Source organism: Aptenodytes forsteri, unplaced genomic scaffold (assembly GCF_000699145.1).
Source record: "Aptenodytes forsteri isolate BGI_AS27 unplaced genomic scaffold, ASM69914v1 Scaffold341, whole genome shotgun sequence".
In the NCBI taxonomy this organism is placed as follows: Eukaryota; Metazoa; Chordata; class Aves; order Sphenisciformes; family Spheniscidae; genus Aptenodytes; species Aptenodytes forsteri.
In genome coordinates, this window is record NW_008795553.1 from 106,907 (window position 1) to 131,839 (window position 24,933).

Consider the following 24,933-nt stretch of genomic DNA (forward strand, 5'->3'; position numbering starts at 1 on the left):
CCCTCCTTTTTTTCTATCCGGCGGTTTCAATTGGGTCAGAAGACGAGCTGGAGCAGCCGGAGGGCTTGGGGCCAGGCTGCCAGCATCTCCGGCTGCCCGGGGGCAGGTAAGTGACCCCCCGAGGACTTTTTTTCTTGCAAGTGCTTGAGCAAATTGGGCATTTCTGAAAATCCCACAGGGGACTCGCTCCCGGTAAAAGGCGGCGAGATGCGACCCCTCACTTGTCTGACTCACTGAATGTGTCAGTTTTAAATGCCACCTAGTTTGATAAGCTTCGCTTAGCACGCTGGGGGCTTTTTCTTTTTCCTTATTTGTTCCTGTACCTTTCTTAACAGACTTGTAAATGCAGATGAGGACAAATTCCAAGTAAGAAATCTTAGCTAATACGAACATCCCTTCCATCTTTTTATTTAAGCCCACACAAAAAAAGAATTTGAATAAGGTGCGGCTGCCTGTAAGCCGCGGGTATCCCCCGGATTAGCAAAAGGTGTCACCTGCAGTGTTTGGGGTGATCCGAAAAATCGGTTAAATTGTCCGTTCTTTGGGATTACAACTTCTTCAAATCCTCTTTTGCATTTCTAAGCTCTGTTTACTGCTTTATGATTTCAATACCCGCCTTTGCTGTGTTTCTGAGTGAGCTGGGTCACCGTGTTGGGCTGATGGTGCCTGGCCCTTAGCTCAGCAGGGGATGGGGCGGTGGGAGGAAGGTTAAACCTCATTTTCTGCTCCGTATTTTGGTGATGAGCTCCATACTTTATGCAGAGACCAACGTGAGACCGACTTCTAATTTAATAAAGGTGCACAGAGGGCACCGAGCGGCGTGTAGCTGATCTCTTCTCCCTGGGATCCAGTGACAGGACGCGTGGGAATGGTTCAAAGCTGCACCGGGGGAGTTTAGACTGGAGTTTAGACGGGTCCTGCACTTCGGCCACAACAACCCCATGCAGCGCTACAGGCTTGGGGAAGAGTGGCTGGAAAGCTGCCTTGGAGGAAAAGGACCTGGGGGTGTTGGTCGACAGCCGGCTGAACATGAGCTGGCAGTGTGCCCAGGCGGCCAAGAAGGCCAATGGCATCCTGGCCTGTATCAGAAATCGTGTGGCCAGCAGGAGTAGGGCAGTGATCGTGCCCCTGTACTAAGATGTTAAGTAAGTCCAAACACAAAGGTGAACCATGTAGCACTCAACAAGACGTGTACCATCTGCCTTTGTGATAGATACTTATCATTATTCATTATGCCTTGTTTCCACCAGGCAACTGTTTTTCAGTCTACATGTCAATATTACTGTCAGTGGCAATATGACTCTATAAACAAAATTTCATGAGATAGTATGCACAGTAAAACCTCATATATTATACCACCTGACTTCTGTTTGTCTGCAAGTTTTGTCATTCCATTGAACCGTTCCATTTCCATTCCATTCCATTCCATCCATTCCATTCCATTCCATTCCATTCCGTTCCGTTCCATTCCATTCCATTCCATTCGATAGATCGATCACCAGTTTCCAAACCAAACTGGACTTAGGGAAAACTGGTTTAATTTGTTGCCAATTAAAAAATTAGGGAAGTGAGAAACAAAGAAAAAAACTAAAACACCTCTCCCTCCACCACTCTTTTTTCCCAGGCTCAACTTCACTCCTGCCTTCCCGATTCCTCTCCCCACTCCGCCGAGGGGCGCAGGCAGATGGGGAATGGGGGCTGCGCTCAGTCCATAGCAGCTCCTCTCTGCTGCTCCATCCTCCTCACGCTGTTCCCCTGCTCCAGCGTGGGGTCCCTCCCAAGGGACGCAGTCCTCCAGGATAAACCTGCTGCCGCATGGGCTCTGCACGGGCCACAGTTGCTTCAGGAAATATCCGTGTGCTCCAGTGTGGGGTCCCCTATGGCCTGCAGTGTGGGTACCTTCTCTGGCGTAGTCCTCTCCAAGGGCTGCAGGGAAATGCCCGCACCTCTTGGGTCCTGCCCACAGGCTGCAGGGCAATCTTTCCTCCAGTCCGCGTGGAGCCCAGGGCACGGTCGGGTCTGTTCAGCCCTTTCTGGCTCCATCCCTCCCGCTGTTGAGTTTCGGTGTTGATGCAGCCTGTGGTTATCACCGAGTCGAGGTGTGACAGGGCGGGTGGTTTGGGGGAGGTGCCGGAGGTGGGACGCGCACACCGGAGAGCTGGCGCCTTTGCCCGGTGTTGAAATCGAGACGGAGGGAAGGGGTGTTGGCAGAGCCGTGCAGGAGCCCGGCGCCGGCACACCGGGGTTCATGCCGGGGAGCAGCGCTGCTCCAGCTGGGCTGAAGAGGGTTGAAGCCATCGTCTGCAAGTCTTGCATGGACAAATGCTGCCGGGCTTGGTTGTCTGGGCAGCAGCGCAGAGCTGCGGGGTGGTCTTGCAGAAGAAGTAAGTTCATTGCCAGGTTGGTGCCTCTGGCTGGGCTCTGTCCCTCCGGTTTCTCGCCTCCCCCCTGCCCTTCACTGCCGATTTCACGCCGAGCACGCTGCAGCCGCCGGGTCTGTGCCCCGAAGAGTTCAGACTGTAAAACGCAGAGGGCTCGGGGTGGAAGCCGTGAGCCGGGGCGAACGCTGGGGTGCTGTAACCCAGGCGTGTATTTTAGCTGGCTTGCAGACTTGCTGAGTTCCCCCGGGAGCTGAAAAGCGGGGAGCGGTTTGCAGCCCTTTGCAAAGACTGTATTTAGTGTAAACAGTGCTGTGGGACTCGGTGTCAATGGGGGAGGAAGAAAGAGTTGCTGTCCTCACCCAAGCCGCTCTTCTTCTCCATCCTGCCTCCCCAGATGCTGCGAGCGCTTGCTGCAAGCATTGAATCATAGAATGGTTTGGGTTGGAAGGGACCTTTAAAGATCATCTAGTTGAAGTCTCTCTCTCTCTCTCTCTGTTCTCTTTCAGGCTGGAATGGGTGGAAATCATCGAGCCTCGAACCCGGGAGCGCATGTACGCCAACCTCATCACGGGGGAGTGCGTGTGGGACCCTCCTGCCGGGGTGCGGATCAAACGCACGAATGAAAACCAGTGGTGGGAGCTCTTCGACCCCAACACTTCCCGTTTCTACTACTACAATGCCACCACGCAGAGGACAGTGTGGCACCGGCCACAGAACTGCGATATCATCCCTCTGGCCAAGCTGCAGACCCTGAAGCAGAACACGGAGTCGCCGAGGGCTTCCACGGAGAACAGCCCTGGGAGGAGCAGCAATGTCAGCAGGGAGGGCAGCACCAGCTCCTCCCTGGAGCAGGAGCTGGAGGGCAACGAGAAGGTGCAGGAGCAGAGATCGAGCCGTCAGTCAACCCAGTATGCCGTAGTGAAAGAAGAAACGGAAAGGTAAAAGCAAGGCTGGCTCTGCCAGCACATCACAGGCGCGTGCAACTGAGCTCGGTGATGGGTCGGTGCAATAAAATTGCAAGTTCAGATACCCTGATAGTCTCCCAGCGCTGGGGAAGAGCAGAGAGCGGAGCCCTTGTCCCGCAGCTCTTTATTTCTGTCGTGTAGAGGTATTTTATGGATGGCTCCTCTAGCTAGATTGCTCAGGGGTCTGTGCACCAAGTCTTAGAGAGCGGGTTTGCTCCTCCATAAAACAATCATAGGAAGAAGAGGTATAAACATCTGTGAAAGGTGTTTCTCCTTGTTAGGGGCAACTTAGATGTTCCCTCCGGAAAGGTACATTAGAGAAATAATTTCTTGTGCTCTGAAATACATGGGTTTAGAGAGTGGCATGGTTTTAAATGAGTTCCCCGGATAAGATCTCCCTAATAAGGCAGCATGATTCATGCTGCAACCATGGGTTGTCCCACTGGTCCGCGGAGCTCCTAGCAGAGATGATTTCTCCTGTAAAGGAGAAGGTTCAAACTGAACAGTGAGTTAGTGCTCAGTTTCTAAGGTCCAGCTGCATATGGGCAACGTACTGAGACGTCCGCATCGCTGCTCTGTGCGCTTTGTTTCATGCTTTAATGGCTTGCAAGCTGCAAATCAGGCGGTTCATTACTTAATATATTTGTATCCTCTTCAACGATGCCTCTTACGATGTTAATAACCGAACGGTGTCACTGGCGAGCAATCAGCAGCGCAATTTCTGCTCGCAGCTAGTTCTGCTTCCTTACAGCTGGCGCACAGAAACTGCGGCTGGGTGATCTCATGGCCACGCAGGATGGGAACAGGAACTCCCAGCTCAGCAAGTGCTTTCATGTGGGACCTCAGACGCAGCCTTGCCTCCGCGCGTCTAGCCCGTGAGGGTAGGCTTAATCTCCCCGAGCTTTTGGAAGATCCTCTGATAAAATCGCTGAGTATGGGGATGGCATCTTTCCTCGCAAGGCAGGTGCTGTTTGGAGAGGTAGATAGTTTTGATGTTCAATTACAAGGATGCCAGGTGGCAGACATGGCTGCCCACGGTGGCCAGGTCTGGCTGGGTCTGTTCAGGGTACGCTGCCGGCTATTTAAGCCCGTCTTTGCTTGCCCATCCCCAAAAATACCGAGCCCTGACCTTCGATGGGACAAGGGGTAATGGTTTTAAACTAAAAGAGGGGAGATTCAGACTAGGTATAAGGAAGAAATTTGTTGCGCTGAGTGTGGTGAAACACCGGACCAGGTTGTCCAGAGAGGTGGTGGATGCCCCATCCCTGGAAACATTCCAGGTCAGGTTGGACGGGGCTCTGAGCAACCTGATCTAGTGGAAGATGTCCCTGCCCACGGCAGGGGGGTTGGACTAGATGACCTTCAGAGGTCCCTTCCAACCCAAATCATACGATGATTCTATGATTCTATGACCTACTAGAGTCAGCAGCCTGCTGTACCCTGCCTGTCACCCCTTCTTCTAGCTTGTGGCCTCAAGTAGCATCGTCCATCGGAGACCGCTTGTGCAGGCTGCATCTGGCAACACTAACTCCTCAGCTGTGGGGAATACAGATTCCCTCTGGAGTGGGAATACTTTCTCAAACGAAACTACTAGCATCCGGAACAGCCATAACCCTCCTGCCCACCCCACGTCTTGCTTTGCTTTGACTGTAGCTGAGATGGAAAAATCTGTTTCTCCCACCCCTTTGTGCTGGGCATTGCACAGGTATGGCAAAATAATGCCTTTCTTGAAGAGTTTCAGGATAAAGACCGAGGGACTCCAGGCAGGCTTTGGAGTTGTGCTGAAACCGCTTGTCCTTTCTCCCAGGGCCCTGTTGTCGTGCTGGCTGGCCCACGTGTGAGCAAAGATCACCTCTCCCTCCCATCTCCTCCCTCCCAGCGCCGAACGCTTTCCTTGCCCAGATCTGTAACTCTGTTTCACTGCCCTACACCTCCGTCCCACCCGGGTTCACCTTCCCACCACCCTCTGGGTTGCCCAATTCCTCCTCCTTCCATCCAGCTTGATGCTGCTGAGCTGCAGGTGGTTTATTGCCTTCCTGCATGTGGCCTGTCCCAGCATGTGTCCTTCTTGCAAGCTGCGTAGATGATGCCAAGCATCAAGAGAAATAAATGAGGTGCTGCCTGCATCACGCCCGGAGGGGTTCCCGGCACTTGTCCTTGCTTGGAGGGATCCCATCTGCCATGCCTGAGTTTGGATGGGCAGGGGAAGACATCCTGGGCACGAGGAACGGGAGCGACCACTGTTGGAGCCTGTTTTGGGGTGTGCAGACCAGAATCATCGGGTTTTGTTTCAAGGATTGCAGTTGCTGTTTCATAACATGCTCCCCTCGGGGGAGCGCTCCATGTTGCAGCAGGCTGGGCTCAGGGACTCTGTTTCTTTCTCAGGTATTTACCCCTGCAGCTCCATTTTTTACACAGTGAGCACCTGGGATGGACTTTCCACCTCTCCCTGGTGGGGACGGCCAACAGCTCGTCTCACGGCTGGCAAATGAGCTGCTCGGTGCTCCCAGGCCTTGGGCTGAACTGGTCCCAGTTGCCCATGGGAACATTGTTTTCTCTCTCTTTTTTTAAACTCCCCATCACTAAGTCTTCTCCAGACCTCACGGCAGCTCCAGGAGGAACCTGGAGGTCGGTGAAAGGCATGGTCCTCAGCGCTCCCATGGGCGGTAGCAGCCCGTTGCACCCACTCCAGAGCTTTGTGAATCATAGAATCACAGAATGGTTTGGGTTGGAAGGGACCTTTAAAGGTCATCTAGTCCAACCCCCCTTTCAGCAATAGGCTTGGATTTTCTGAATTGCTTCCGCCCTGAGTTTTGATGTGCTTAAAATCTAGAGGAAATATGGGAGTGTTTCCTCCTCCACCTCCCCTCCTCCTTCTCCTGTTGCCTCCTCCTCTTGTTCCTTCATGTTGCCTCCTCCTCGTCGTCCTCCTCCTGTTCTGTTGCCTCCTCTTGCTTCCTGTTGCGTTCTTCTCCTCCTACTCCTATTGCCTTCTGTTTCCTCCTGTTGCCTCCTCCTCCTCCTCTTGCCTCCTATTTCCTCCTGTACCTTATCATACTGTTGCCTCCTGTTGCTTCCTGTTGCCTCGTCCTCCTCTTCCTCCTCCTTAGAATCATAGAAACATAGAATAGTTTGGGTTGGAAGGGACCTTTAAAGGTCATGTAGTCCAATACCCTTGCAATAAGCACAGGGACATCCAACTAGATCAGGTTGCTCAGAGCCCCGTCCAACCTGACCTGGAATGTTTCCAGGGATGGGGCAGATGGGATGACCTTGGAGGGCTGATTTTGGATTTTGGCACCACCTCTCTGGACAACCTCTGCCAGTGTTTCACCACCCTCAGCGTAAAACATTTCTTCCTTATATCTAGTCTGAATGTACCCTTCTTTAGTTTAAAACCATTACCCCTTGTCCTATCACTACAGGCCCTACTAAAAAGTCTGTCCCCATCTTTCTTAGAAGCCCCCTTTAAGTATTGAAAGGCCTCAATAAGATCTCCCCGAAGGCTTCTCTTCTCCAGGCTGAACAACCCCAACTCTCTCAGCCTTTCTCCACAGCAGAGCTGTTCCAGCCCCCTGATCATTTCCGTGTCCCTCCTCTGGACCCGCTCCAATGGGTCTGTGTCTGTCTTGTGCTGAGGACCCCAGAGCTGGACGCAGTGCTCCAGGGGGGGTCTCAGCAGAGCGGAGCAGAGGGGCAGAATCCCCTCCCTCGACCTGCTGGCCACGCTGCTTTGGATGCAGCCCAGGAGACGGTTGGTGAAGCAGGAGCTTGTTCCTGAAGCAGCGTGAAGGGTTAACGGCGAGCGAGTGGGTGGGTTTTAATCCCCCTGGGCTTTGCTGCAGGAACACGTGCAGGATCAGTGGCTTCCTGGGGGAAGGTCCATTCCCCACGGCGCTTGCATGCTGGACCGCAGAAGCTAGTGTGGACACTGCAGGTCACTAATCCTTCCTGTCCTCCACCCACACGTTCTCTCTCCTTTTCCAGTGCTTGGGCTAGGCAGGTGTATTATGGGATGCAAAGCTGCTGGGTAGGGTGGGAGGAGAGAGGACTGCACCTGGGCTCTCAAATAGAAAGGCTTAACCCGTGGAAACCTTCTGCTGGCTTTGCAGGTAGAGGAGAGCACGCCAGCCACGGGGTGGATTTGCTCCTGGCTGCTGGAGGGCTGTGTGTCCTTTCAGCCCCGGCAATTCGTAGCCTTGGCCTTGCCGGGGGCTGGCACGGAGCAGATACCAGGTCTCCTAGCTTTAAAAATAAAATAAAAATTAAAAACCAGATGCCACTAGAGGGAGCAGATATTCCTGCTCAGTGGACAGTTTCCACCTGCATCCCTGGAGGTGACACAATGGTCCTGTCCCTTCAGCTCAGCCAAACATCCCGCTCCGGTGGAAGCACACTAAAGTCGCTTGACCCTCATGTCCTGGCTGGAAAAAATCACATTCTCTCATTGACCTTCCCCTCTGAGCATCTGGACTGGGCATGCTGGAAAGCCTGGAAAGCTTTGCTGAGACCTCAAGGTCGCTGGGACCCGTTAAGGGAGAGATTTCCGAACATCAAGGAACCCTTGGAGGGGGTGAGGACGCTGCCGTGTGGTCTGTCGCTGCCGCGCATCCTCGCAGCTCTTGCCACGAGGAGGGTCTGGCTGCAAAAACAACCTTATTCTCACCAGAAATGGGATGGTCTTTGCTGCAGCTGACTCAGGGGAAGGGGAGGTGCTGTGGGGTGAAAGGGGAGATGTGGTTCAGCCTGGTAGATGTGGTTGAGCCTGGTAGATGTGACACTTCCAGCAGGGATGGGGTGGATGGGAAGCTGCCGAAACATCGGTGTAGCGCTAGCGTATCGCGGGCAGCTAAATGGTTAAATCCACGTGGAATGGGTGTGGAAGTGGGTAAAGCACAGGCTGGCGCGCAGGCTCCGCACGCTGCTGGAGGCAACTGCCAGGGATGCTGTGATGGGGGTTTGCTCCACGGCCCCGGGGGTGACCTGTAGCTGGACGACCAGAGGGGGTTTCATCCAGGTCTGATTTCTGTAGAGAAGCACAGATGAAGAAGGAGGGCTTGCTTATGCCGATCTGCGGGAAAGCTTCCAGGGATGCAGAGATTTCATCTCCAAAAGCGGCTGATGCTCTCAGGCCCAGGACAGATAAGCCGAACATGAGCTGTGCAAATTAAAAATTGATTTTTGATTGCGGCGATAGCAGCTGCAAAGGGCAGAGCCAGTTCAGGCGTTCGTGCCTCGAGCTTCTCAGCATTCAGGGTATCTCTGCATTTTAGTGTTGGTTTCTGACCACGAGCAACTTCCAGGCACAAGCCAAAAAAATACGTATTTCTATACAATATACTTGTTTCCGTACCTGAGCCTTAAAACTTAGGAAAGGTGCTTCAGGCAAGGAGCGTTACAGTGCAGACGAATCAAGCGTTTCTTGCAGGGCTTAAAATACCTGAAGACATGAAAGCTTCTGCAGAAGGAGGCAGTAAGGACCATGCCCCTTTATACCTGAGGCATGAATAGGAAGCCACTCGGTGGAGGTCAGACAGTTGCTGGCTCTCAGTGACCCTGTGGACGAAGCTTTTTTTATTTTACCCTCATCTTTTGTTTGTAAGCATTAAGATGTATACCACCATGGATGCCCTGGGTGAGCAGAGGTGAAATTTTGACAGATAGTGAGCCAGGTCTGGAACTTACGTGATCTTTCAAGACGCCTCCAGCCCTGCTTTCGGTGACATCTCTGATGCTGCGTGGCTGGCTGCCCACCGGAGTGATGGCTTTGACCTGGTGGGTGTATAAACGCTAGCCGTGGGAGGTGAGGGTCAAACTGCTTTATTTCAGTCTTCCTCGATGAAGAGCACTGCTGCAGCCCTTTGCTGTAGGGATCACAGAATCATAGAATGGTTTGGTTTGGAAGGGACTTCCAAAGGTCACCTAGTCCAACCCCCCTGCAATGAGCAGGGACATCTTCAACTAGATCAGGTTGCTCAGAGCCCCGTCCGACCTGATTGTTTCTGGGGATGGGGCAATCCAGGGATGGGATGACCTTAGAGGGCTGATTTTGGCAAGGCCAGGCCTGCTGGGTGCTGCTCAAGAGCTTGCAGGACTCAAGGAGATCCCTCCTGGGACCACTGATCTCTCAGTGATCACCCAGGGCTGCATCTGAGCCTTGCTGTCCACGGGCAGCCAAGGAGGGACCCTGAGATGGGGCCGATATGTGCAATATCGGGGGGGAGGGGGCAATTATTCGGGGTCACCTCTGCGTGGGGCGGTTGGTGTTTCTGAGCCTCAACCCTAACAACCCTGAGATGAGGATGGATCTGGACGTCACATGGTGTGTTGGAGATGACGACTGGAAGTCCTTCATTTGCATCAAAAGGAGGAAATGGAAGGGGATTATTTCTGAGGCCGGGGAGCGGATGGATCTAGAAAACGGTGCGGTGTGGGGCAGGTCGAGTAATCACCTTCAACCAGAGACATGGTTGAAGTCTCCTTGGTAGGACAATTTAAAAAGATGTTTTTCCAGTGCTTGGTCTTGTTTCCAAGAGGAACCAAGGCTGGAAGGCAGCTCTGGACCTGGTCATCTGGTGGAACCTCCTGCTCCAAGTTTCCAATGTTTGGTTAAACATTGGAACAGGCTGCCCAGGGAAGTGGTTGAGTCCCCATCCCTGGAGGTATTTAAAAGACGCGTAGATGAGGCGCTGAGGGACATGGTTTAGTGGGCATGGTGGTGTTGGGTTGACGGTTGGACTCGATGATCTTAGAGGTCTTTTCCAACCTTAATGATTCTATGATTCTAACATTAAGTCTTACAGTCATTTCAACAAGGTTTCTGGCTAAGCGTTTCCCTCCTGAACTTGTCTGGTCTTAAAAGGGAGGTCAGGGGAAATGGGCAAGCCTTGAGCAACTGATCTCACTGGAGTTTGCACTCAGAGGTGCCCCACACCCTGCGGTGACGGGAGGATTTAGGAACCAGAGCATCTGGTTTGGTAGGAGATGGTGGAGGCTGCTCCGAGTCCGTTCCTCATGTCCTCGGCGCAGCGGTGGACCGAGTTGGGGCTGATCCCGTCACACGCGTGCAGGTCGGGGATGCCGTCAGCCCCTGCATCCGCAGGGAATGCGCTGTTGCCAAGCGCTTGGGTCTCGCTGGACTTGCCTTACGCCGCTGTAGTGAGATGGGATTTGCACGTAGCTATAATTAGCAGCTGGATGCAGCTCCTGGGACGGCGGTACGAAGCGCTGCTGCGTTGTGTCGACCCGGTGAGCTGGCGTCTGCTCATCTTCGGGATCTCAATAGCAGGCTTGTCTTGGTGGTCAGCAAAGGTAGAGCCCTTCCCAACAGGAATTTATTGCTTGTGCTGTCTTGCCCTAGACTTTGCCTTGCTTGTCTTAAAATGGTAACTTTTCTACAAAGCATAACATGACAGCTGTGAAATCTCTGAGCAGGCTGCAGCCCGCACGTTGGCTGGGTTTTATGTCAGGTCACTGGGCTTTTCTACGCTGTCTAAAAGTGTCTGTGGTTATTGGTCTGGGCAGAGTCTTCCCGTTGCTCAAAATCCTTGAAGAAGGCCTGGGGCGGGGGGGGGGGCAGAGAGGACCTGCTCGGAGGAGCTCGTGCAGTCACCCACGGAGGACTTGGCTGTGCCGCCAGCGGGCAAGGTCTCTGCCCCTGCTTTCTCTGCCCCTGCTTCACCAGGGAGGGATGACAAGTGGAGGCTTGAAGGACAAGCAGGTGGACCTTCTCTGACCATCAGGAGAGCTTTCCTTGGACCACCACGCAGGACTCCTGGAGAACAGGGGGTCTTTACCGAAGTCCCATCTGCTGTGAAATTGTGCCCAAGTTATTTCTCAAGACTTGCGCTTTTCTTGCAGGTCTCCCCTCGATTCTGAAGCCTGGCGTGATATTGGAGAAGATAAAATGCAGCACTTAAATCTTCCTGGATTAAGTGCAGCTGAGCTGAAATAGCTGAGGGGTATTCCCTTACAAACCAATCCCTGGGACGTGGCAGAGCTGTCTGGGGTCGAGGTGTGATGGTAATCGGTCCTGTCAGGTGTCTGGGGCAGAGCGGAGCAGCTGCAGGTAAATGCACGGCTTTAAAACACAAACTCTTCTCCCTGGTGCAGGCAGCAGCCATTTTCTGACTGCAAGAGCCCAAGAAAAGCAGCTCTGCAATTTTAAAGATGGCTCAAACCTAGAAAATGTGTGTTATGAGTGTTTGGGGAGCTCTCTCGCTGTGCCTCATGTGAACAAAACCACAATTTTGTTTGCAGTTCTCTCAGTTTATATCCTTTTTCTGAAGGCATTGGGAAGACCTGCCGTGCTCGGGTTTGGAGCGCGGGTGGATCAATGACATAAGTCTCTGCAGCATCTGCTGCACGGGGATTTTCCAGGTGCCTGCAGGGATTCTCAGCCCTCTTCCAAAACAAGCCTCCGCTGTGAAGAGAAACTGAGGAGGGACGTGGGGTTGCTTCACAAAGCCGTACAGCAGGGCTGCAGCATCGAGCAGATCCCAAAGACCTTCCTTCCCAACATCTTGCCTCCAGCAGTAGCGTAACGCATGAAATTCAGAGCATTTCTTCACCTGAAGGTTGGACTTTCCCAGCTGGATAACATCTCCATGCCTGGTGGCAGGTCAGTTCCTGAGGATGCTGCAGGTGCTGGCTACATGGGGCATGTTCCTTTCCGTCTCGGGGCTTGGGTGTGGAGGAGCTCTTCTCCTGCAGCTGGGTCAACATCACACCGGCAGACCAGCTACGTGGTGGGAAGGGGAACACAAGCCTGCTGCATCCCTGTGCCAAGAGCAAGAGGTTCTCCTCGATTTAGGAGCACTCCACCCGGGACAGAAAGCTGCCAGCGGTTCCACAGGCTGTGAGCCCTCGCGTGGACCTGGCCTCAGCGCAGGTTCAGGCAGGGTTTGTAGGATGGGCTTTCTTCTGGGTTGCCATCTCTTAAAAACCACGAGATGCCAAACTGTTCTGCTTTGAGGTCGGAGGAGGGGTATTTCGATGCATTGGCAGCTCGGACAGAGAAGGGATGTGACCATCACTGCTGGAGCGGGCGGCTCAGGTGCCACTTGTCCCCTTCCAGCTGATGAACCCAAGTGCTGAGGGCTTCCCGCAGAGCAAGAGTGTGGAGGATACGTATAAAACCCATGTAGCTCTGGGAACACCACTTCGGCATTTCTGAAAGCGGCAATAAATAAGCTCTGCTCCTTGTTGCCTTCTCCATCTGCTGGTACCAGAGGACTGAACGTTTCTGCTTCCTGAGCGGCCGATCCCGAGGTCTAGGAAACCCTCCGCAAGCAGCCGAGGTGAACTCTGCAAGCGCAGCCTTCTCCTCTGCATGCCTGCCATGGAAGGGCTTGTTCTGAAATAGCGTTTGGTGTCCTTTACATCGCCGTGGTGTGCTCATCTAGAAACGGGCGTCTTGGTACTGCCGATATCCCGAGGTCGGAACAGGGCCACCCAGGGCTTAAACAATGTTTTTATGGCTTAAATCCATAAAGCTTGGTCAGTATTTAATGCTGAGATAACTAACCATGGAAGAGTTTTCCAAAGGATGTCCTGGGTTCTCGATGGCCATATCGACCCGCTCCTTTCTGAAACGTGCTCCCGGCTGACTCACAGGGTGAAGGGAGTCAAGATCTTCTTCTGGGTGAAGGTCAGAGGGCTGGAACACCTCTGTTATGGAGGAAGGCTGAGAGAGTTGGGGTTGTTCAGCCTCGAGAAGAGAAGGCTCTGGGGAGACCTTCTTGCGGCCTTTCAATACTTAAAGGGGGCTTATCAGAAAGATGGGGACAGACTTTTTAGCAGGGCCTGTAGCAACAGGACAAGGGGTAATGGCTTTAAACTAAAAAAGGGTAGATTTAGGTTAGATATTAGGAAGAAATTCTTTACTGTGAGGGTGGTGAGACACTGGCCCAGGTTGCCCAGAGAGGTGGTGGATGCCCCATCCCTGGAAACATTTGAGGTCAGGTTGGAGGGGGCTCTGAGCAACCTGATCTAGTTGAAGATGTCCCTGCCCACGGCAGGGGGGTTGGACTAGATGATCTTTGAAGGTCCCTCCCAACCCCAACCGTTCGATGATTTGACGATTCGATGAAGTTTTCGCTCCATTACAGGAACAAAAAAATAGGAGGAATTTGTTGAAGCCTGGAGTCTGTTCCCCGGCTGCTGTTACTGCATCAGGTAGTCTGCATTACACTGAGCTAGATCAGCCCTAAATAGCTGCATCATCCCTCCCATCGCCAAAAGGCGAAGAAGATGGTCCGGAAGCCCTCTACCCTGCCAGTCCCCAGCCCTGCAGGGACATCATCTCATACCCAGGCCGCGGCATACCACTCCAAATCCTTTTCTTCCTGCTGTTTTATCCGCGGGGTGTTTTGAGAGAGCGAGCGCTGGTGCGTACAGCCAGCAGGCAGAGCAGGAGGTCAGGGGACCGAGGTCCCCCCTGGCTCTGGTGGCCGGGAGCTCCGGCACAGGCTCTGCCTGCCCTCAGAGCAGGCTCAGAGGAGTCCCGCTCGCTGCTACAGGGATGCTGCCAGCCTGGGGAAGGGAACGTTTGAGGAAATTGTAGGTATTCTTGAAATGGAGATTTTTTTTTTCCCTCGTCTTTATTTGGTGCCTGTAGCGGAACAGCCACATCCCCACTGTTTCCCTCGCCATGGTCGTTTCTTCCCTCCTCCCCCATAAGCCTTGCAGAGGAGGTCACTGGGTTATTTTTCAGCAGACGTGAGATTCCACCTTATCGAACGAACCCAGCGAGATCCGAGGTGGTGACCGTTAACCGATGACACTTTGACCACAGCCTTGACCTGCTGCCAGGGGTGCACCACCAGACCACGGCGTGGGCTTCCAGGGCCACCTCAAGGGCTTTCACATAGACCTGCTCCAAACTGCTGTTGCTTTGGCATCCACGACGGAGCGCAGAAGAAGGTCGATACGGTTTTGCTAATAGGTGCAGCGCATGTTTGCTTTGCTCTCCTGTGTCCTCTCGCTTCCCGTTTTCACCTTCTGTTGGACACGCCTTGCACAATAAAAAGGTTCATGTCCTCAGGACATGGGATAATCCAGCATCCAGGTGAGCAGGGCTGTGGCTCAAACTCCTTTTTCCACCCAACAGCCTTCAGGCAGCCCATTTCAAACAGCTGAACCCATCACAGTTGAGTTGCTCTGAAGGTTTTTGGTTTAATGATTACCACACAGCCCCCTCCCGGCTTCATACTCTTCTGCTGGTTTCATGAGATCCTCAGTCTCACAGACCTCATCAGGCATGGTGCTGGGGAGGATGCTAATTGAAACCATCGGGGCTGGGGGGAGACAGGCAGCTTCATCTGCAGCACGGGAGGCAGGGTGGGAATGGGCTTTCAGGCTGTAATTAAAGCCAAGAGCTCTCTGCAGCAAATCACTTTCCAGGTCGTGCGTCTTTCTCCATCGCTTTCACATGCTGCAAGCAGATTGCGCGTTGCACGGAGGCTGCACACAAAGCCGAGCTCCCAAATTCACTGTCTTCCAACGTCTTTTTGTCTTGTTTTATCCCTGTTATTGACTTAGGCCGAGTCATTCCCACCCATGTCATGACAAAAGCCCATCACTCTTGCTCTCCAAGTGAGATTCTCATCTGCTGATGCTTGGCGTCACCATGGATTTCTCCTACTGAGCATAGATGGTCAAAGGGCAACTCAGTTGGACTAGATGATTGTTGTAGGTCCCTTCCAATTGAAATATTCTATTCTATTCATGCCTTTATTTACCTTTCTCACAGCACCTCTAAGCAGGTCATGAGGATCATGGAAGTGAATTGGGTTAACCTGCGTTTCTGCTGCTGGGTATCCATGTGGATGTTGGGTCTTGAGCCCCTGTAGGTGAGTGACCTCTTGTGATCACCTACCGTAGGTCGCCAACAATTGCTGCCTTCTCTGAAGTATCGAGAGAAGATTTAATGGTTTCACGGATGCTTCTGCTCACCTTGTTACAAGAAACTCAAGTACTGAACCACTTCTGGGTGGGTCTCATGGTTGGTGTTGGCTCCTCTGGCCAGGGGTCTAGAGACGTTCATAGAATCATAGAATGGTTTGGGTTGGATGGGACCTTTGAAGGTCATCTAGCCCAACCCCCCTGCCATGAGCAGGGACATCTCTACATCAGGTTGCTCAGAGCCCCGTCCAACCTGACCTTGAACGTTTCCAGGGATGGGGCATGGTCCGACGGGGAGCAGCGATGCCCTTGGTCAGCCAGAGCATGACGGGCATCTTTTCAGGGCATCCCCCTTCTGCAGTTGTGATCTCTCAGCGTCTCCATTTTGTCTGGATATTTGATTTCTCCCAGCTGGGAGACTGTCTCACTCGACTTCTTTTGGCTTCAATTTTCTTTCCCCCTTTCCAGTGCTGCAGGCACTCGGGTGCCGGCCGTGCCGGGTCTCACCCCACCTGGCTGGGGGGGTTTTGCACCAGATGAGAAATTTAACATGATACTGTTCAGAAACCCATCTTCTGGGCTTGACGGGTGTCACGGGCTCCTTCATTAATTGCATTTGCTCACCGTGCTCTGGTCCTGCGCGCTTATTGTAGTCAAATCGGTAACGATGCGAGCCAAACTCTTGGGTGATGAACCATCTGAAAAAGTACACAGATATTCGGAGATGACGGTGAGTGGAAAACGCATTTCCAGTATAAAGCTAACAGCATCTCAAGATTTAACTCCCCTTCCTCATACCATTCTCAAATATTTCAGAGAAGAATGTTCATATCTTGCATTTCTTGCTCTAAGCCAGGGTGGAAGATGAAATTGGGGACGAAATGCTCGGTCCTGTTTCCTTTTAATATCCTCTCCTTGAATTCTCCACTGCCCGCTGCAAAACAGGACTCCAGATTAGACAGATATTTGTCTAATGCAGCCAAGTGCTTACGTAGATCGTCAGACCCAAAATACAGTTTACATAACTGCAAAGAAAACCGTCTTTTAACTTTTATTAGAAGCAGTGGCTGTAATTAAGAGTATGAAGCCTTGCAGGCCAGTGATTAGAACAGAGGATTAGGCGCTGGGATTTCATTTCTATTCCTGGCTTTGCCATCGAGCTGTGCTATTTCAGTCAAGTCACTTTCCCTCATTTTAAAAATAAAAGCAATGCTGCTCTCTGAGCCGCTGTGAAATGGTGCCACTTCCTATTCTAGGGGGGGAAAAAAATGCTTAATTCTTTTCTTTTTTTTAATTTATTAGATGTTTGCTTTTCTGCCAGAGGTTCCCATGCTAAAGCTGCCAGAAGCAAACTTGTGTCTATGCCGGAGCCTTTGCAATCCACAGTTTAGGGTATTAATGGAAAATCACCTTTGAAGTGTCCTCCGCCCCAGCTGGGTGAAGGTCCATGCCAGGAGAAGGCTCCCACCGGCAAAAAAGGCAAAGCTGCCTTCTGCAAACGCCGCCGGCTCCGAGCGAGGCAGGAGGGGAGAGGCAGCTCCAGATGTGCCGGTCCTCCAGATGTGCCTAACCTCCAGATGTGCTGCTCCTTCTCGTACGTCACTGCGGTACAGAAGCAGCTACTGGCATTTCACGCTCCAGGGTTGATGTTGGTGCTCCTGCTCCTGATGCTCTCTGCGGTTTTGAGGTTCACTGCTCCTTTTTGTGCCCACCGAGGGTTGCATCGGCATCGTGCCGGGGAACCGTGGGCGTTGCAAGTACCGGAGCCAATGGATCCTGCAGTGTACGTGCCCTGCATGTGCTGAGATGAAGCAGTGCAGCCTCACCAGACGGCAAATGTTGGGAGTTTTTAGCATCTGCTGTGTCTCAGTAGCACATTGAAAACCTCGCCCAGGCATCTGACTTAGCAATTGTCACAAAAGACATTTGGCAACCGGTTTTGGAATCTGGCTCCGGCATAATTAGGCTCATACAAGATCCCATTAGTCAAATAGGGGATTAGCCCAGAGTCCTGGGTCCCAACTGCATTTGGGCAGGTGATGTGGGGGTTGGAGCCACTCATCTTGCAGCATTTTAATTTGAATCCCCCCCCCCCCCCCCCCCCCTCCACCCTTTAGCTGTCTTAATTCCCTTGGCCAGGGCAGCGCAGGGCTCAGGAGTAACTGTCGGGCTGTGAACATCCCTCCAGCTCTTGATGTCCATGGTGAGGGTGCAGCCGCATCATGTGCCTGATGCAGGCAACATGGGCTGGAGCCGCAAGAGCTCAACTTGTTTTTCTGGAGCCTGTTCTGGTACGAGCGCCAGGCTTGTCGGTGCACGGGGTTGTTCTGGAACAGCTCCAGCATCTGAAAGTCAAGATTTCTGAGCTGCAGCCTCAGGCTCCCTTGAAGAGCCACGGAGATCTGGGGTTAGTGGGGAGATCTCGTCCCATTGCAGTAAGAAGACCATGTTGATGTTTATTGTCTCTCAAAGTAGACTAACATGCTACAAGGCCTCCTTTTTCTGGAATAAACATTCAGATTGACATTTACTGAGGAATAACCATTTTGTTTGCATTTAGCATGATGCATATAGCATTTTTGTTGCATCTTAGTCTAACGCAAATCATAGAATCATAGAATCACAGAATGGTTTGGGTTGGAAGGAACCTTTGAAGGTCAGCTAGACCAACCCCCTTGCCATGAGCAGGGACATCTTCAACTAGATCAGGTTGCTCAGAGCCCCGTCCTACCTGACCTTGAACGTTTCCAGGGATGGGGCATCCACCACCTGTCTGGGCAACCTGGTCCGGTGTCTCACCACCCTCACAGTAAAGAATTCTTCCTAATATCTAACCTAAATCTACCCTCTTTTAGCTTAAAACCATTCCCCCTTGTCCTATCGCTTCAGGCCCTGCTAAAAAGTCCATCCCCATCTTTCTTAGAAGCCCCCTTTAAGTATTGAAAGGCAGCAGTAAGGTCTCCCCGGAACCTTCTCTTCTCCAGGCTGAACAACCCCAACTCTCCCAGCTTTCCTCCGCAGCAGAGCTGTTCCAGCCCTTGGACCATTTTCTGTAGCCTCCTCTGGACCCGCTCCAACAGGTCCATGTCTGTCTTGTGCTGAGGACTCCAGAGCTGGACGCAGCGGTCCTGTACAGCAGTACTGCTGTCTCTAAATATGGCAAAACCCTAGAAGTCACAATATCAAGGGCACATGGTGGGGTGAAGTGTGCATGGGCAGCTTCTGCCGAGCAGACAGCGTGCCGTGAGGATGTCTTGGCATATCTGCAATAACTTCGTCATCTGCATGAATGTGAAGATGCTCGGCACTGATTTGAATTCATTTTTGGTGCATCGGTTGGACCACATTAAACGCCTGCTTGACTGTTGCCATCCAGAATTGAAGGGCTCTTAGTTTGTTTTAGTTGAACTGACTCTAGGGGCAAATTCAGATCCTGAGTTACAGCCATTTTTAATTTTAGAGGAAGGTTAGGTTGCTTCTGGAAAAATAAATGGGCCCGGAAGGCTAAGTATATTGACTCAAGTGCATCATATAGTACAACTTAAACAGGACTTGGATTTGGGTACAGAGCCTTAGTCCTGTTTAGCCTCCCAACAGAAGCTGGAGGAAAGGGAAACACGTTGAAAGCACTTAAAACACACTGTCTTGAGGAAGGATTTTGCTTCAGCTGTTTGCCCACCTACAAAAGAGAAAGGGGTATTGCTAAAGTTATGGTTGCACCAGCCCCACCATGGTTTTGTCTCCTTTTCATGGAAGAAAGAGCACATGGGGGAAGGTGTAGTGTGCGTCTCTCGTACAGACGATGTACAACCTTGCTGCTGTGGAGAGATGGGCTCCGTATAGTCCTGCCAGTTGTCTCAAGTTGTGACAAACTAGTGCTCATCTTGATTTAAATATGTCTCCCGATACCTCTTTCGGTCTTCAACTTGGTTCTTGCAGAGGCGCAGGCTTTGGCCATTGTTTGCCAGGTTTTTTAAATAGAAGGGAAGTGAGGGGGTAGGCAAGAAATGATTGGGTTGGGAAGGACGAGGCTACTCAAGGGAGTGCCATGCTGAGGGTGGCATTAGCGGAAGTATGGTGGCATCTGCGAGGGTGGCAGCCAAGGGAAAAGCAACCTGCCCACAGCTCTGGGGAATTAAAGGTTGGTCAGCATTACCTTGACCGTGGAGCAAGTTCTCTTGGAAGCCATTTCTGTGGATATGGATGATGCAAAGGTGGTTGGGAATGGCCAGCGTGGATTTACCAAGGGTGAATCATGCTTGACCAATCCGATTGCTGTCTATGATGATATGACTACATATCTGGATGATGGGAGCATCTGCCTTGACTCTAGCAAGGTTTTTGACACATTCTCACGTGGCATCGTTGTGTCCAAGTTGGGACATTAGAGTCCAGACAAGCACACTACTAGGTGGGTAAAAAACTGGATCATCAGGCTCAGAGGGTGGTGGTTAATGGTTCATACCCAACCTGATGGTTGGCTGCAAGGGGAGCTCCTCCCCAGGCCCATCCTGGGACCTGTCCTGTTCCATATCCTTATCAATAACCTGCGGAGGAGACAGAAGTCGCCCTCATCAAGTCCGCAGACAAGCTGCTCTGCTTGAGGGCAGGGCTGACATTCAGAGGGACCCGGACAGGCTGGAGGAGTAAGGACAGGCTGACAAGAACCTCCGGAAGCTCAGCAAGGCCAGATGTAGCAGCCGGGATGGACTAACCTTCTCCGGGTAGCGGCTGGCTGGGTAACAGCTCTGCTGAGGACCCAGGAGTCCTGGGCAGCTCTATGCTAAACGCAGATGAGCAGTGCACGTTGGTAGCAGGGGAGACTGGTGGCATCCTGGGCTGTAGCACCGTGCCCGTAGCCGGTAGACCAAGGGAAGCAATTATTCTTCATTAGACCACAGCTGGGCAACTGTGTGTAGTTTTGGGCTCTCCAGGACAAGAAAAACTTGATAAACTTGAGCGAGTCCAGCAGAGAGCCACCAGGATGGTTAGGGGCTGGAGCACACGATGTGTGAGGAGAAGATGAGGGAGCTGGGCTAACTTTGCCCAGAGAAGAGAAGGTTTTTGGGGAGACCTCAGGGCACCCTTCCAATACCGAAGCAGCACGATTGCAGCACTGCCATAGCAGGACCAGTCGGCCTTTTGGTTAGAGCAGGTTTTGCTTTCTGGAAATTTCTGGGTATGATTTTACCCATCGGGAATTCTGGCATGCGATTCAGTCCCCACAGACCCATGTCTGTGCAAGCCCTTAATGCCATCTCCCTCCTCCACTTCAGAAACTAATTTGGGTTGATCTTTCTAGATTATCCCCATACCAGCAGAGTTCAGGAGCTGTTTAAGATGCTGCTTTTGTAGCACTTCTGCAGACGTTCATGGGAAAACCCATGGTGGTGGTTTGGTACCTACGTCTCCCTGCAGCCGGGGCAGCAGAGCAACTTGTACCTGCGCTTGCAGCTCAGTTTGCAGCCGGATGAGTCTTGATTTAAACGGCGAGCTGTGGCAAGATGTGTAAGCAATCAGGGGCTGCTGAGGAACGAGTGCGTGTTCCCTCCTGCTCCACCCTTTTTCGGGGGAGGACGGCAGCCTTTGGCTGAGGTTGGTTGAAGCTCTCAGACCACCCTGGTGAAGTCTGGCGGGAACATCACGGGAAACCCATCTGTGAAGGTGAGTTTTTCTTTGAGTGCCTTGCTTCGGTTTTCACTCGAACTGACCGATGGTTGAGTTAGGCTCCTTTAAAGCAGAATAATAGGCCTTTGGTGCTATGTTAACTAAATCAGTGAAGGAGGAGGAGGAGGAGGACCTCTTTGCTTCCTCTTTGCACCCAACAGTGAGAGGTGCTGTCAGTGCAACCACTTATGTGGTTGGTTTATTTTGATGTAGGTTGTCCTACAGCTGTCAAGATATCTATGGCTTCACCAGGCGACGCAACAACTTCATTACCGTCACTTCGCTTCCTTGCTGCTGGCATCCCGTGTAAACCCAGATGCTAAAATCTGCAACAAGGGCCGCCTTCTCTTTCTTTTCTGGCCAAGGTAGCAGCCTCCAAGTGTCTAGTTCCCCAAGTTATTTTCTTGGAAAGATGACTGGAGTGAGCATGGAGATGTTCCTCTGAACGAGGGCGGCGGGTTGTGCCGGTACTGAGCGTCTTGGTGGTGGCTTGAACATCACGCGTCCCATTGGGTACGTGGTCTTGGGGGTTGAGTGCCCATTGTGGTGGCCTAACGAAGTCTTGCTTTTTGTGTGCTCTCGCTTTCTCGTTGCTGCTGTTGGAAGCAGTGAAGGGAGGAGACTTTGCTCCAGGGTTGCCATTGCAGTTTTTCTTCTCACCTCTTGCATCTTCACAGACACTCGCTTTGGTTTGTCAGCTGTGCTCTGCCCTACGATGGCCAACCAGGCATCTCTTCATCTGTTTTACACAGCTGTGGATTGCTTGGTGGTGGATATCAGCTATAAAAAAATAGCTGAGCGTCTGTTCACAGCTGGGACGTGTGTGGTCCAGGTCTGGTGCTGCTGTTGTGGCAGCAGCGTGGCATCTGGGTTTGGGGCGTGACGCACATTGGTGCTGTGACTCCCAGTCCCAGAGAGCCACGCGGAGCTGAAAACCCTCCATATCCATGAAACCTGGGATCTGGAGGAGTGGGACTTAACTTCTGGAGGTGCGTGGACCTCACTGATGGCAGTGGAAGAAGCTGTTTGTCCATCACACAGGGCTGAAGGGAATTCAGCCTTCACCCGTTGGGTTTGATGGTCCTGTTTTGACAGTGACCTGACTCCAGCTGAGTTTTTAGAAGGAAGCTCCTGTGTTCCTACCGGACTTCTCCCGGGGATGCTGCTGTACATCTCTGCAACGCCCTGCCACCGCAGAGGAGGCTGTTCCCGTGCACGGAGGTGCTGTAAACCGGGGAGAAGACCATCTCCTTGGGAAACCACAGGCTGGCGAGCGCTGTGACAACCTGAGCAGACGCCGTAGCTCTGAAGGCAAGACGCCAGCTTGGAGAAACGTTTGTCCTCTTCCCAAAATCAGCACAGAGCCTTATCTTCTGATAAGGCAGGGCAAGCTGAACTAGGGCAAGTGCAGGCATTTGTAGGGGCTTTTGCTGTGAAAAAATCTGTTTGCATCCCATTTGTGCAGCGTAGAGGCAGGCAATGGTAAATGACGAGCTAACAGCATCATTTGCTTATCTGCAGAGGTCTCTTCGATGCAGCCGGGCTGTAGCAATGCCAATTTTCCTTCTGCAGAGAAGGTTAGGCTGGAAGGAGTACAGACAGCGGTGGGCCAGCTCCTTGAAGCCTGACAAAATTGCTCTGAGGGCTTTGGTCTCTTCGATGCAAGCTCGATTGCAGCTGAAATCATCGGAGTAAGCCTGCTGTGAAGACGGGAAGTGTGGGACTGCTGCCTGTCCTGGGCTTTGGGACTGCTAAAACCACTGCCTGTAATGTCTTCTGCACATCCTCAGCCCCCCAGGACGGAGGCTACCGCTGCACCCGCCCTGGGCAGGGCACTGCTGGCATCGGGGCAGAAATAGAAAGAAGAAAAGTCCTTAATCTTCCAATTTATCTCCTGGTAAGGAGTGCGCTCCCACACTCAGGGTTTACTCAAGGGGTAACATTTCAGGAGCTCGTGCGTATAGTTTTTAAAGTAGCAAAGGCAGGGATGCTCGGAGAGCCTTCCTGGGTCAGGCGTGGGCGTGCGGGTAATCCTGCACTTTGGTCTGACTCTGCCTGCACCCAGGGAGCTCCAGGAATACATCAGGTCTCCTGGGAGGGGGTGAATATGACAGCAAAAAAAAACATCTCCAGCTGAGCCTGCCGGCATTTCCACGCGGTGCCGTGGTGCACTCAGCCTCTGCTCTGGGAGCGAGCAGATACCCTCCAGGGATGCTCAACGGTTTCCAGCTGCCTGGTTCATGGCAAGCAGGCATGATGCTCTGCTAGGGGAGGATTCGGACTTGCAGCATCAGCAGGGCTGTGCTTGGGACCTCAGGGGAGCAGCAGGAGGGAGGGAAGGGGTGTGCATCAGCAGATTGCGGCTCAGGGACCCCTGACCCCTCCGAAGCATTCCCCTCCCTCCTGCACCGTCCCCCAAACACCCACTTAGTCCCGTCAAGCATGAAAGAAGCTGAAACCGTCGGGTGGCGATTGCTGCCGGCTCATTCCTTCTGTTCCAGGTGCCAGGATCAAGCTCCACGTGCCCCTTTTCGGATGCTCCTCCATCCCTTCAGTTATTTTGGCAGACTCCGAGGATGGGCGGTTTTGGCAACACGCCCGTGCCAGGCGAAAAGCACCCGAGAGCTGTTTGCAGCCGCAGCTGATAGAGCTGTTGCTACAGAGATCTTGCCAAAAACAGCCTCCAATCAGCTCTCAACGCCGGTCTGATGCCAAGCCCCGCTCGGAGCCCGGGGAGCCAGCGAAATGATAAATAGGTGTCAGCTTTGCCCATAAAAACCCTGCGTTCAGTCCTGCCGGGGACGGCGATTCACAGCAGTTGCGTGGCTTATTATTTCCCCGAGTCTTTCTCGAAGCATGTGCTTTTTGTGCCGCCTGTGCAAATGTGGCATTTATCCTCCCCTGTGCTGTTTCCGACCTTCCCCCTCGTCCCATGACGTACCTGGAGGTGTGCTCCAGGCAGAGCCGTCGCTTGGTTTCCTACCGTCTTTCCTCCTCCTCGGATGCTGCTGCGAGCAGAAGGCTTTGAAGGACCAGCTATGGCTCAGCGGGCAGCACCGACCTGTGCCAAGCTGCGCCCAGGTTCACCTCTGGCCTTACAGAGCCTTCTTTACCCAACACCAAGATTTGGAAGGTGCTCTTTTTCCCCCCCAAAAAAGATCAGTGTTGTCTGTCTGTCTGTCTGTCCATACCACCACGGGGAGCACTGGAGATGCTGGCATCCAGCAGAGATGGAGACAGGCTGTTCAGGCATCAGGAGGACCCCTCAATAGAGGAAAGGTATTTTAACCTCAGAAAAGTGTGCATTTTCATCGACTCATCGAATGGTTTGGGTTGGAAGGGACCTTTGAAGATCATCTAGTCCAACCCCCCTGCCATGGGCAGGGACATCTTCCACTAGATGAGGTTGCTCAGAGCCCCGTCCAACCCGACCTTGAACACTTCCAAGGATGGGGTAGACTCTTGGTTCCAGTTTTGCCCCAGCTGCAGTGGGATATACCCAAATATACCTTGGGTGCACGCTGTGGGAGCGGTGATCGCTCTTCTCCCAGTGGGACGGACGTTTAGGGTAACCTTCTCCGCTGCTAAAAGACCGAAGTGGTGAGCTTCAAGCCGTTGGGTGTTAATGCAGATCTCAGCCCGTGTTTAGACGTGATGAGCTGTTTAAAGATGTTCCTGTAGCGTACTTGGGTGTAAGTGGGATGATCCAGAAGATCTTTCACAGATGCCAAGAAGGCCAATGGCATCCTGGCCTGTATCAGAAATAGTGTGGCCAGCAGGAGTAGGGCAGTGATCGTGCCCCTGTACTCGGCACTGGTGAGGCCGCACCTCGAATACTGTGTTCAGTTTTGGGCCCCTCACTACAAGAAGGACGTCGAGGTGCTGGAGCGTGTCCAGAGAAGGGCAACGAGGCTGGTGAGGGGTCTGGAGAACAAGTCTGATGAGGAGCGGCTGAGGGAACTGGGGTTGTTCAGCCTGGAGAAGAGGAGGCTGAGGGGAGACCTCATCGCTCTCTA

The 24,933-nt window shown here is 52.6% G+C and overlaps 1 protein-coding gene across 1 annotated transcript in view; it reads left to right on the forward strand.

Annotated features, from left to right (window-relative positions):
• The first annotated feature begins 2,322 nt into the window (after positions 1–2,322).
• ARHGAP39 (Rho GTPase activating protein 39) overlaps positions 2,323–24,933 on the forward strand; it is a 56,871-nt gene continuing 34,260 nt past the window's right edge. Inside the window, exons 1-2 of the mRNA XM_009282118.1 lie at positions 2,323–2,384; positions 2,888–3,319. Coding sequence (XP_009280393.1) covers positions 2,323–2,384; positions 2,888–3,319 — 494 coding nt within the window. The remainder of the gene's footprint in view (positions 2,385–2,887; positions 3,320–24,933) is intronic.